Source organism: Tetrao urogallus (genome assembly GCF_951394365.1).
Source record: "Tetrao urogallus genome assembly, chromosome: 1".
In the NCBI taxonomy this organism is placed as follows: domain Eukaryota; kingdom Metazoa; phylum Chordata; class Aves; order Galliformes; family Phasianidae; genus Tetrao; species Tetrao urogallus.
In genome coordinates, this window is record NC_136813.1 from 142913427 (window position 1) to 142926304 (window position 12878).

The 12878-nt window shown below is 42.7% G+C and overlaps 1 protein-coding gene across 1 annotated transcript; it reads right to left on the bottom strand.

Annotated features, from left to right (window-relative positions):
• Positions 1 to 7225: 7225 nt before the first annotated feature.
• Positions 7226 to 12059, bottom strand: CIMIP4 (ciliary microtubule inner protein 4; the record flags this gene model as incomplete). The annotated part of the gene is made up of 6 exons (XM_079532693.1): positions 7226 to 7311; positions 7515 to 7625; positions 8633 to 8774; positions 9274 to 9905; positions 10469 to 10544; positions 12042 to 12059. 6 exons carry the CDS (start codon positions 12057 to 12059, stop codon positions 7226 to 7228), a joined length of 1065 nt encoding a protein of 354 aa, XP_079388819.1.
• Positions 12060 to 12878: the final 819 nt, after the last annotated feature.

A 12878-nucleotide genomic window follows, 5' to 3' on the forward strand; every position in this document is an offset into this window, starting at 1 on the left:
TTCACAAAGATTAACTTCTCTGTTACTTCTCCAATCCCAATACTTTTAGCTTTCCACCCCTGTCTTCGCAATCAGCCTGACCCCTTGCCTTGAAGATCCTTCTGTCCCACTTCATCCCTTGCTCTAAAGAGGAGCTTTGTTTCCTTTTTCAAACCCAGCTTTCCATGCATAAGTGCTCTCTGTTCTTCATCACATCGTTTCGAGAATTTGGATGCGAAGGAAAAGTTTTCTGGAGGACAAGAATGTATTCTGTAACCATGAAAGTGTGATTGCTTTGTGTTTTGCTCCTTTGTGGCTTGAAGATTGAAGACAAACAGATCTCATCTTGTTTTGACAGGAGAATGAGGGCTGAAATGTGAAGAGGACCTGCTGTTGGAGCAAGGACAAAAAAGGGAAAAGCTGGTAGATAATGTTAGAACAAATTGAAGGGGTATGAAGATGCCAGGAATTTATTCACACTGACAGTTTTTAAGCCTGTGTCAATCTATTAAAGATGGCCTGTAGCAATGTTACTGCTGTGTTTAGATAGGGAAGCAGCATGGCCCCTCAGATGAGAATACCAAGGTTGTTGGGACAGAAATTTCTTTGGAAAGATCTCTTATGAAGCACAGGTTGATAAACTGCTAACACTACAAAATGCATTGACCAACCAGAATGGAAATTTTGGCTGAATTCCTCCTTGCCTCTCTGAGCATAACCTCCCTCTCAGGCAAATATGTATATTCCTTTACCTCTCTCTCACTTAGAAATGACACACTCTCAGCTCATTCAAGCAAAGACTCACTTTGATAGTGGAGAGTGTGCACAAGATTCAGCCACTGTGAGTGATCAGTAATAGTTCCAAATTGTTCATACAGCCTCAAGTTTGTGCCAAGTCTTCAAAGGTGGAGGGGTGACCACAGTGCTCTGTTAGAAGCTGCAGAACAGTCAGGGGGAAGCTGGCATAAATAAATTGGCTCTTGTATTTTGCGGTTATATGCTTCTTGAGAGAGAGAGATCAGCTCTTTTACACTTTTGTAAGTCATGTGAAAGACAGATTGGTTATGTTAATTATTTCTTTGAAATCTTACTTTGCCTTCCAAGCACCCTGATTGAGCTGTAGATGTCCCTGTTTATTGCAGGGGAGTTGGGCCAGATGACCTGCAAGAGTTCCTTCCAACTCAAATGATTCTATAATTTTCCTTTTATCAAGCTTCACACTCAGTACATGTAAGATTCCTGAGACAAGGCCCTTTATTTTGAACTGCAAAGTATCACTGAAAGCTCTAGAGCTGCATAAATGCTGATGCTAGCAGTCACATTGCCTGAGTCTATACTGCTAAATAAATCAGGGCCAAGATGTAGTATCAAGCACTGCTTTGGAACTGCTCATACTGCTTTTTGTTGTCAGCACTCTCCGGCTATGGTTTGGCCTCTGCCAACTAATGCTCTCCAGGGCAACATCCTGGTACAATTTGAGAGATAGCACAGTCACTGTTCCCAGTGGGCAACATGGACATCACCATAGCAGGTTTGGCTTTCTCTAGTGTCCTTCAGCAGAATACTGGTAATTTTGCAACTGGGCCATGCAACACAAAATCTTGCTCTCATACTATGAGTACAGCTGTAAGACAGTGCTCACATTGTGCTGCATGCATCACTCTGGTGAAAGCAAGCACAAAAACTTCACTTTATAGGACAAGGGGGTTTGATAGGTTGAAGAAGAGGGACTTTAAACTAAGAGAGGGGAGATCTAAGTTAGATGTTAGGAGGATATTCTTTACTCAGAGAGTGTTCAGGTGCTGGCACAGGCTGCCTAGAGAGCTGTGGGCACCCCATCCCTGGAGGTGTTCAAGGCCAGGTTGGATGGGGCTTTGGGCTTCTTGATCTGGTGGGTAGGCAGCCCTACCCATGGCAGGGGGTGGGACAGCGTAGGCTTTGAGGTCCTCTCCAATATAAGCCTTTCTATGATTCTATGACTCTAGTCTGTGTTTTAGACTGTAGAGAAACCATGGGAGACCTGGCAGGCAAGCAGGGCTATACAGTATGGACATGCTCATTTAGCATGAGTTCCAAAGAATGGTCCTTGGCTCTGTTTTGCTTACAATAAAAGCACAACCTTTCTCAAAAGCTAATTTGTGCTTGCACATCTTGGCATAGAATTGGAGTTGGCAGTAGATGCGTGGCGCCTTGCTGTTGCATAGAAAAGGCTGAGGCTTGCATCTTCTGAGGAAAATACAAGAGATGTGGCCAAAGATTCATTCTGGCTTCCTGGAAGACTATGCAGCCCCTTACAGGAGCTCTTGTTTGTATGCAGAGATCACCTTAGAGAGCTGTCAATTAGGCAGCTGTCAATAGCAGCTATGCCCTTTGCTTTTCACCTAAACAGGATGACTAAGAATGGTTCAGCTGAGTTCCCTGGAGCTAAGGCAGAGACAGTGAAGATTCCCTATTCTACGCTGATTCTACAGATCTCTTGTCAGACATCAGAAGTGCCACTTTGTCAGCTGTACTTGCCTGCCCATAGAATCAGAGCGCAGCACAGTGCTGCCTATTGGCCAGGCTTCCATGCATGAGCACTGCTGATGCAAGTATGGCTTCTTAGACAGCAATCCCTTGCTTGGCTTCCAGTGCTCCACACCCAGTGGTGTTCCTCCCAGCCTGGAAGTGGACCCAGCAGGAAACAAGGAGAAATTGCTGTGCATTCAGCCTATTCCTTTCTTCAGTATACGTATTTGCTAAAAAGGGGCAGGCCACAATTCTCATATACCTGCACTTATATAAGCTTGCTTTGCATGCCACTGATAGATATGATTGGCAGGGGAAAAAGCCTGATTTAGCTAGGGCTTCTTTCTAAAAATAGGTAATCAATTTCAGCTCAAGCATCTCAGGTTATAGGAAAAGAAAATGATTTTGCTTGGGCGCATAATAAGCTTGGATAATCAGTTTTCCTGCATAAAAGCAATGAATCCAAGTGTTTAAAAGAAAAGGAATCTTATTAAAAGGGGTAAAATGGAAACTCAAAATGAACAGTGGAAGGTCTATTTACTAAAGTCACCAACAGAACCTGAAAGCATCTTAGTAAAGTAACCCACTCCCACATTTTGCCAGGAGTTGAGAGAGTCCCTTGTTCCTGTGTAAGGAAATGTTGTTCCTAAACCTCCCTTTGTTATTCTCAAATGCAGCGATTCCATCTCTGATGCACCTCCTCTATGATGACAGGCTGAAAGAGCTGGGCTTGTTCAGCCTGGAGAAAAGAAGGCTGCGGGGTGACCTCATGGCAGCCTTTCAGTACGTAAAGGGAGCCTACAAACAGGAGGGGAATCAACTCTTTGAAAAGGTTGATGACTGCAGGACAAGGGGAAATGGTTTTAAGTTTGAGGGAGGAAAGATTTAGGTTGGATATGAGGGGGAAGTTCTTTACAGAGAGAGTGGTGAGGTGCTGGAACAGGCTGCCCAGAGAGGCTGTGGATGCCCTGTCCCTGGAGGTGTTCAAGGCCAGATTGGATGGGGCCCTGGCAGCCTGGTCTGGTGTTAAATGAGGAGGTTGGTGGCCCTGCATGTGGCAGGGAATTGGAGATTCATGATCCTTGAGGTTCCTTCCAACCCTGGCCATTCTGTGATTCTGTGAATCTGTGCTGCTGGGCCACTGCTGTAGCAGATCTAGCCCAAGAAACCTTGGTTCACAGTCCTCACACTTCCTCCTTAACATTTCAGATCCTCAGGGAAGAGTCATTGGCAAGCAAAATCCAAAGATAACCCTCAGAAAAGAAAAGAAAAAAATTACACTTCTTCCTCCATAGCTCCTTTGTTCTATGAGTATCAACAACACAGGAAATTCCTAATGGTCAAAACATTATTCTGTCCTAGTGAGTAATGGTGTTTTAAATACCTTTCAACAGAAGACAGAATTGCATTTCAGCCATAGTATCCAAGACTGAAATCCACTGAAGCCAATTCACTTGCATTCTCTTTGTTGGGATCTCCAGCCACTTTGGGAAGCTCTGGATTTCTCTTTTATCCCATTATAGGGAGGATTAGCAGGAAGTACTCCATTCCTTTAGGAATACCGGGTTTATCTCGGGAGAGATGTAGCTCTGAATTTAAGTTTTATTTCAGTGCAAGCTTTACAGTATAGTGAACTTATAGCAGGGTGAAGACTTTGATAAGAACCCTTGCACCGACTTCTTACAATTGTTACCATTTCTTTAGTGAGCCATTCTAAATCACTTGCGGTGGAGATGTCGGAGATTGGAATCATTCAGCATAGGACGGGCTAGGAAGAAGTCAGAGGGCTGAATGAAAAAATATTGGCTGGAGAACAGAACATCTTCCTTATCAGTGATATCCTTCAGAACCACTTGTTTCTCAATTACAGGCACGCATAAACCTAAACTAGGAAATATCATTTACTTCAGGAAAAACTAGAAGGTAGGAGAATTATAGAATCATAGATGAATTGGAAGGAATCTTTAAAAGGTCATCTGCTCCAACTCCCTTGCGATGAATAGAGACACCTACAGGTAGATCGGGGCGCACAGCCTCTCCAGCCTGACCTCGGATGTCCCAGGGATGGGGCATCTTCCACCTCTCTGGGCTGCTTGTCCCAGTGCTTCACTACTCTCACTGTAAAAAACTTCTTCCTTATATCCAGTCTAAATCTCCTCTCTTTTAGTTTGAGACCATTTCCCCTTGTCCTATAAAGAACCTTGGATGTAATTGGTCTCTTCAATTTCAAATTGCTATAGTATGGTTATCTGTATTTCAAGCACATTAACTGTTTATAGATGTCTGAAACAGCACTTAAATAGCTATTTTGGTAAACAGTTTAAGAAAGCTAGAGAATAATCCTTTTTTTTTTTTTTTTTTTTTTTTTTTGTAAGCTCTTGCCTGCAGATAAAACATTGGCTCACAGCTGCCACCCAATGATAAGACCTGGTAAAATCACTGAAATGCATTGCAAAGCGTTTAGTGAGACTGTACAGCGGATACCAACTAATTTCTCACTGTATAAAAAAGGCAATGAAAAGCCATTTCCCTTTCCATTTCTTTTCCACTCCTCTTCCCCAACATTTTCATAGCCCACCACTCATTTCATTACCTGTAATGAGGTCTTTTCCTTAAGAAAATTTGTTTTGTTAACTTGTTAACTTTGTTTTTCTTTCCCTTCTGTATTGATCTTCTATTGGTCATCAAGTGGAATCAGTTCAAAGTATTGGTAGGTAAGCAAGCAAGTAAGAATGAATGGCTGAGAGTATATGAATGGGTAGAATAGAGACATTCAGCTGTGGTGAGAGCTTATTTCAGACCAGCTCTTGCCTACTTGGATCTGACATGCTATTTGGAGATACCAAAACTAGCTTAAAATATGCATGTTTGGGTGCCCAAAGTAATCCAGTCATCATGGAGTGCCACACAGTAGCGTTCCTAGCCAAGATTCTGGCTAAATTATTCTGTTCATCACTCAGAAACTTCAAGTACTCATTGATTTCGGGAGCTGAGCTGTCTCCTTGAAAGCCATCTCAGTTATCTCAGCAGCTTTTGATGTGTCACCCTTTGCAAAGTGTTTGCCCCTGTCTCTGCTGTCATTTGGTGAAGCATGGAGATGAAGGGGAATTGACATGTGTGTGTGTTTAGTTGGCATCGAACAGCTGCCATCCATTCAAGTCCACTATACAGTGTCAACTATTTTGTATCATTTAACCGCTTATAAATACAATATTTTATTTTATAGGAAGCATGCAAAATGACTTTGCTGCTCTTTGCTGCGGAAGGCAAACAACATGGTTTGTGACAGCATGTAATGATGCAGCAAGACCTTCCAGTCTGTTTTCCTTCTTATCAAGTCTCTTCATTAGCCTTTCATGGGTAGCAAAGTGCATTTTCTCCAAGCTGTACAGTAATTCTGCAGTCTGTCTGCTCAGACATTAGGAAGAGAGCTGTAAAGTCTGTATGCTGATTCAGCCCACATGTTATGTCTCATGTGTGTATTAGCTAACCATACCCTGAACTGCCTACTTTCAATATGCCAAACAGTATTGGTATATTTATGTTTATGTTTACTGGATTAGGACTTGCCCCATGCACTGTTTCAGAAGATGGTATTTATTATGGATTCACATTGGTCATCAGTGACAGATGAACCCAGAAGAGGGTGTTCTTACAAAGCAGTGCAATGTATGATGCTATGAGGCCCCCCCTTCAGCCCCCTCTGATCTGGGCTGAACAGACCAAGAGACCTCAGTTACCCCTCATGCATCTTGCCTTCCAGACCATCTTTGTAGACCTCCTTTGGACACTCTCTAATAGTTTTATATCCTTCTTATATTGGTGCCAAAAACTGCATGCAGTATTTGAGATAAGGCTGCATCAGTGCAGAGCAGTTCATCCTTCACTGCTTTTATGCAGTCAGCGCATTGTTACCTAATCCCCGACCAATGAAGGGTAGAGTAAAAATCTTAATTCTGCCCCCAAAACAGGATGTATCACTTAGTGGAGTAGCAGTCTTTTAAAACTGTGAAAGTTTGGGACCAGAGGGAACTGGACTCAGGACATCACTATTTCCAGATATAAATTGCTGCGCCAAACTGGTATGGAGCTGGAAGGACCAATCCTGCAGTAAGGACCAACAGGAATCCCCAAACACCCTATGGGTCCGGCAGCATTCAAGCATCTTGGTGATCCTAGGTTATTGTTCAGATACATTTTCAGAACTTCAGATTGTGCAGGCTGTGTAGTAGATGCATACAGTTTGATGATGATGCTTCTCTGGGAGATTGGGAAAGGGCAAGCATAGATGAGTACAGTTTATGAGAGTTTCAGTAGGAGTCCATTCACACTGTGGATTCAGGGAGGGTGACATTCAAAAGCCCTGCTCACTTCCACCTGGACTTCATTCTCCCTGTTGTCCTCTCATACCACTCAGTGGGATTCCTGGCCCTGCATCATCGGTCCTACTCCATCTTATGAGCTTATATGGCCTTGTCTCACTACCACATACTTCTACCCTCTGAAAAGGAATATATATATATATATATGTATGTATATATATATATATTTTTGCATTTGCATTCAGATTTATCTTGCACTGCTCTCTCAAAGACACTCTACCCGAGAGGGAAGGAGAGTAATAGAAACAAATCTGTAGCTGACAACTATTAAGCAATGGGTTGGTGCTCTACGTGGAGGTTTATTAGATGGTTGAGGAAGAAGATCATGTAGTGAATGCAGTTCAGTACTTCATCTTCTAGGGCTTGACTTTTTTCTTCCCATATTTATCCTCCAATGCCTTCTGCAGGTTAAGATTTAAGGCATTTTTCTGATGCCACCTCCCTGTAAAGAAGAAAATGATGGTTCATTTACTGCCTCCCTTCTGATGTTGTTATCCCTCAGGGATTTTTCTAGTTGCAGAAAATCCTCTCGTTTAAATGCCAATCTGTAGTCCCCATCTTTGTCCAGATTCATCCATTACCCCTGACGGAGGCAGCACCCTTCTCAGGAATTCAGCAACCTACTTTTCCTGACAGATTCCATACCTAGCTCATCAATCCTCCTTCCATGCCAGTTCCTGGGATCCCTGGTTGCCTTCTGAAGTACATCAGGGGTATAGGAATCTTTCATTAAGCTTCTGCTTTCCAGTGGACCACCTACAAGAAACAGCAAATGAGGAAATGTATGCAGATTCACCCTAATGCAGTCCTGGAATTGAAGCAGAGGAGCAACACCAGCAGTTTCAAGGGCACAGGAAAAGTCATGTGTTGACTGCAATACCCTTGATCAGATTTGTGGCTTGATGCTGAATAATAGTTTCATTATCACCCAGGAGGGAGCTTATTTTTGCCAGTGCATCTGCTTTTCATACTTAAGGATGAGACATGTTTACAGGGTACAGCAAGGGCATCACCTTTATTTGTATCCCAGTGCACTTTCTTTACTCAAGTGCCCACCTGATCTCCCTTTGAATCTCCTCAACCAACTGAGTAGCTTCCTACTCAATATTACAGCTCCACAAAAAGCACTATTGCACCACTCCAGGCCTTCCTGAGTTCCTATTCTGCCATAATACTTAAAATTAGCTCCTAACTGTGACTTCTCTGTTTACTGCTTCTTGACTTCTGGACATTTGGGGAGCATTATTTTTATTCTCTCCTTCTCAGTTTCCTTTTTATTGTACCCTCTCCGTGATAATAATTTTGAGCTTCCTGGGAGAAGATGTTCCTCCTTTCTGTGTGACAAAGCTAAGGACAATGCAATCTCCAATACCTAACAGAGGTTTGAGAAGACATTTCAAAGGCCCATATCTCTAAATATCTTGAAGATAAATAATGCTAGTATTGAAAATTGAGGTAATTTGAGACAAGAGATGACAGGGCACATTGAATTCCAAATGGTGTTCATTTAGCACTTGAGTAGGGAGAACTGGGGTCATAATACAGCTTCAATTTTCATGCCTTGGAAATTAAAGGGGAGAGAAGAAGAGAGGAAAGAAGTATGTAGAAAGGGAGGCTCTAGCTTTCTTGGGAAAGGAGTGACTGTGGTTATCAAAGAAGTAAGAGGTCAGACCTCTGTCCAAACCAATGCAGCTGCTCTGAGCCCAGGCACAACGCAGACAGAACCAGCTTGAAGGCCAGGCATAGGTACAAGCGTCTCTTACCTTGGAAGATATTTGACCTCAGGTTGAAACCCAGCTCGTTGAAATCACCAAATGACTCCAGCTTTTTTTTTAGCACCTCAGAGCGGTCACTGAGTCTTTTCTGTCCTATGACAAGTGCTGTCATGCACAGAGACCGCCGCTCCTGAAAAATCAAACAGCAAGAAACAATCATCTTTCAGCACTCCCTACATGCAAGAGACTCCTGGTGTTTCCATCCCTGCATAAGCTTTTGAGCTACAACAAGTCCCTGGGACTTGACTCTGCCTTTGAGTCTCCTTCAGCAGTTTCTGTATGCATTGCATGGGACATTTGGAAACGGTAAAATAGGTGCAAATCAGAAAGGGACAAGGGTGTTGGACTCTGGACTGGGTCCAGGTGCCACCCTGTTTCACCCTGTGAGCTACTATTCTGCCAGCCTCTGGGAACCTTATAAATGAAGGGGTGAAGGAAAAACAAACTGAAAAAAAACCCCACCAATGGAGATGTGAAAGACTGGCTGTGGAACATGTCGCTGTCCCTTACTGTGAAGTCCCAAACCATCTCTCTCTCTCTGTCTTCTAGAAACTGCTAATATTTCACTCTGTACCATAAAACATCCTTCAGTATGCCATAAGGGAGATATAAAACATCTTTCCTAATACCTCTTCATTGCTGTTAAGTTCATCAGCACAGGCAAATTTATTTTTGCTGTTGTCACAGGTCAAACTGTTTTTCTTCTCCAGAGGCATCTTCCATTCTGCTTTCATATCTGGCGCTATTGATGACAGGGACTCATTGGTCTCCTTGGCTTTTTCACAGCTGGTTTTGGTGGTCTTCCACAGAGATCCAGGCATTTTAGAACCTGGGGTTTGCTGCTGGCCTGCTACTAACTCTTTGCCATTGTGCATGGATTTGGTGTTCTCTGCCTCCGTCTGCCTGGATGCTGCAGACGCATGGGAAATGCTGTTCCTGCTTCTTGGCTCAAGCCTTGCCCTTGGGTCTTTGGTGGCAGAAGTATCTTCTCCTTCCTCTTCAAGTCTTCTTGAATGATGATTCTGCATGTGGGGAGTTTTGGCTTGGAGATTCTGTTTTCTCTGAATATTTTTATTCTGAATACCCTTTACTGAAAGAGGTGCTTTGGATTTGATATATGTGGAGTTCTTCGTTGTTCCCCGAGCTGCTTGGCTCTTCGAGATCTTGCAGGAGACTGTGCTGGAAGTCTTTTGGGATGTTCTCTGTCTGCTGGGACTTAAGCCTGCTGGAAGATGCTCCTTTTTCCCTTCCTCAGGTTCCACTTAAAGACAAAAGGCATAGCTCAGTGAACTTGATACTGTCTGGATGATTGAAGGGGGTAACTGAAATGGAGCTGGAAAAAGCCTGGCATGTCACTCTGTCATTGGCAAACAACAAAAGAATTAAAGTCTTAAAAGAGAGAAAGAAAGCAGAAATGAACAACAATATACTTGTGTCAAATTTCATGCTGAACCAGAAGGTGCCTGAGGAGTCTTAAATGTTTTTGATACATGAACAGGCACAGAAATATGCAAGTAAAAGTCCTATGGTCAGACATGTACACACATGTCTGTATTACATGTAGGTGGTTTTTCCAACTCATGATCATTGCCACACTCATGAAGATCCATTTAGTGTCTGTTACTCATTCGTATTTGTTGAGTTTACTGAATAACAGCAGCTTACTGCACAGGGAGATATGGAGACAAGGTTGGGGAAAACATGCAGAGAGATTTTAACCCACCAGCCTCCTCAGGAAGGAAAGAGGGAATGACACACTGCATCACAAGCTGTATTGCAAAGCAAGCTCTGTAGGAGGGACAGCTTCACTACTATCTTGCTTACCTGATGCACTGTTGGTAGGCACAGAGTCACTTTGGGCCACATCAAGTCTGGGGGATGTTGGGACCTCTGTCATTGCCTTAGAAGAAATACAAATGCTGTGTCAGGTGCAGAGAAGGGAATTAAGGGAACGGCCTTGCTCATTTGCTCATCTTTTGGTGACATACTTTATTCTTAAGCAAATGGAGTGTAGCTAATTTCACTCAAGTGAACTCTGTGAGAGGTTAGAGCTGAAGCCACGCTCTATGATGGTGAACATGTTGTTTGTGAGTCTATCAGTAATATAAGAGTGATCTGGATCAGGCAGGGACATACGTCTGCATTTGTCAAATGAGCTCAGGGTATGTCATACATGCTTAGCTTCTGCTCAGTTTTTTGGAATACAGACACCAGCTGAGGGGGCAGGAAGCCCACTGCTTCAAGGTTAGCTCATGGGAACAAACAGGGCTGATCTGAGCCATCAACTTCTTCCACGGTATACCAGCACTTTGCAGCAGCATGGCTGGTACAACATTGGGAAACTGGAGCCACTGTGTAAGTCAGGCTCCAAGTGTAAATGCTGCATGCTGTGCAAATGTGGCAAGAGAAATAACTTCTTCCACAAAGAGAAAAATGCCTTGATACGCAAAGAGGGTAGCCCTGACTCACGTGGCGGCATCTCCTCTTCTGTATTGCTTTTAAAGAAGAGCTAAACATTTAAACATGTGCAGGAATCTGCGCTTCTAAATAAACTGTTTTAACTCCCACCTCTTACTTAAAACAAAATTGTGTCTGTTATTATTACTACATTCAGTGGAAAGAACATTCCAGTTCACCATTGTAGAAATTCCTCCTCTCTCCATTTCAATGCCCCTCTTTCATTGAAGCAGAATTTCTGAGTACAGAGCCAGTGTTCTAATTTCTCAAGCCCCATTCACTGATAACCTTCATTTTTCCAGTCCATGCTGGACAAAATGATGCTGAAGTCCTGCAATTGCCCTTACTTTCCTTACTTGTAATTGGATTTGACTTTATTGCTATTGTTTATTGTTCATTTTACTTCTGAGCCAGAAAGTCCAAAGTCAAAATACCATTCTGAGACTCCTAAATCTTAATATGAAAAAGGACTCTAAGATCATTTGGCTATCCTCCTGAATAACAGACACCACAGAACTATGTCTACTTATTCCTTTGCTAAACCAATTATGTGAGGGACAATAAATGACATACCAGAAAAGACATTTATCGATCAAACATAAAAATGATTAAACTTGATACCTCCTTCTGAAATACAAAAGAAGAGTGTTTCTATAGTCTTATAGACTTCCTTTACATCGAGCCATGGAAGAAATACAGATGTAAAATCAGCAGGCCATTCTCACCCAGTCAACAGCCGTGATCAAGCACGGTCTTATATGCCTTCTGCATCTGGCTGGGCCTCCAAAATATGAGGATACTTAATTGACTTTCCAGACCTGAGAAGTTCCATAGATGTTACAATGTAGTGGGATCATTTCTATCCTCTTTTTTTTTTTTTTTTTCCCAATACAGAAAAAATTAAAGATTTAACTAGGGGCAAAGCCCCTTCCAAAATTACCTCTCCCGTCTGATCCATGGTCCCTGATGTAGTGCTACAGTGATTCTTACAAGCAGGCAGGTCCTGATGGCTATGGAGGTGGTCTGAAGCTTGAAAGGCAGGAACAGTTGCTAGGGAACAACTTTCTATCTATGAGCTGTAGTCACCATGGGAACCAGAAGAAACATGGCAGAGATGAGCAGCATCCTCGCTGATCAAAAAACAAAACCAAAAACAAGCGAACAAAAACAGAAAAAAACAAAACAAAACAAAACCAAAAGCAACATAGGAAGGAGTAAAAGACTCGTGTCTGTGTCCATAAGTCTTCACCACATGCATAGGATTTCTTGGAGACTTTCATGAGGCAATCCTGACTATCAACAAGACTATTTCAGCAGAACTGGATCTTATACCAAATGGTTCGTGTGAGCTCACTGATCTCCATCAGAGAGGCAGGGAAAGGTGCCCCCATTTTCCACATTGGAAAAGGGAGTTGGTTGGCTGTCAAACAGCATCACATCCAGTCAGTAACAGAACCAAAGCCTGGCTCTCCTGTATTCAGCACACAGAGCTATAATTTAGTCCCAGAGTTTTCATCTGTTGCACTACACCATGGACTTGCATTCTCATAAGGCCACAAGAATTTCTGGAAGCCTCAAGGGAAGAGTGCAAATCTCCCTCATGCTGCAAAGCTGCTTTTCCCACCCAGCACAAAGTCAGGGGCAACAGAAAATAATTAGAGACATTCGTAAGTGCATTATTTTAGAAACAGACTTTATTTCATTGTGAGAAACTGCAAGCTGTGATAGAAAACCACTGATCATTCCGTGAAAAATCGACAAAATAAAATCAGCATGA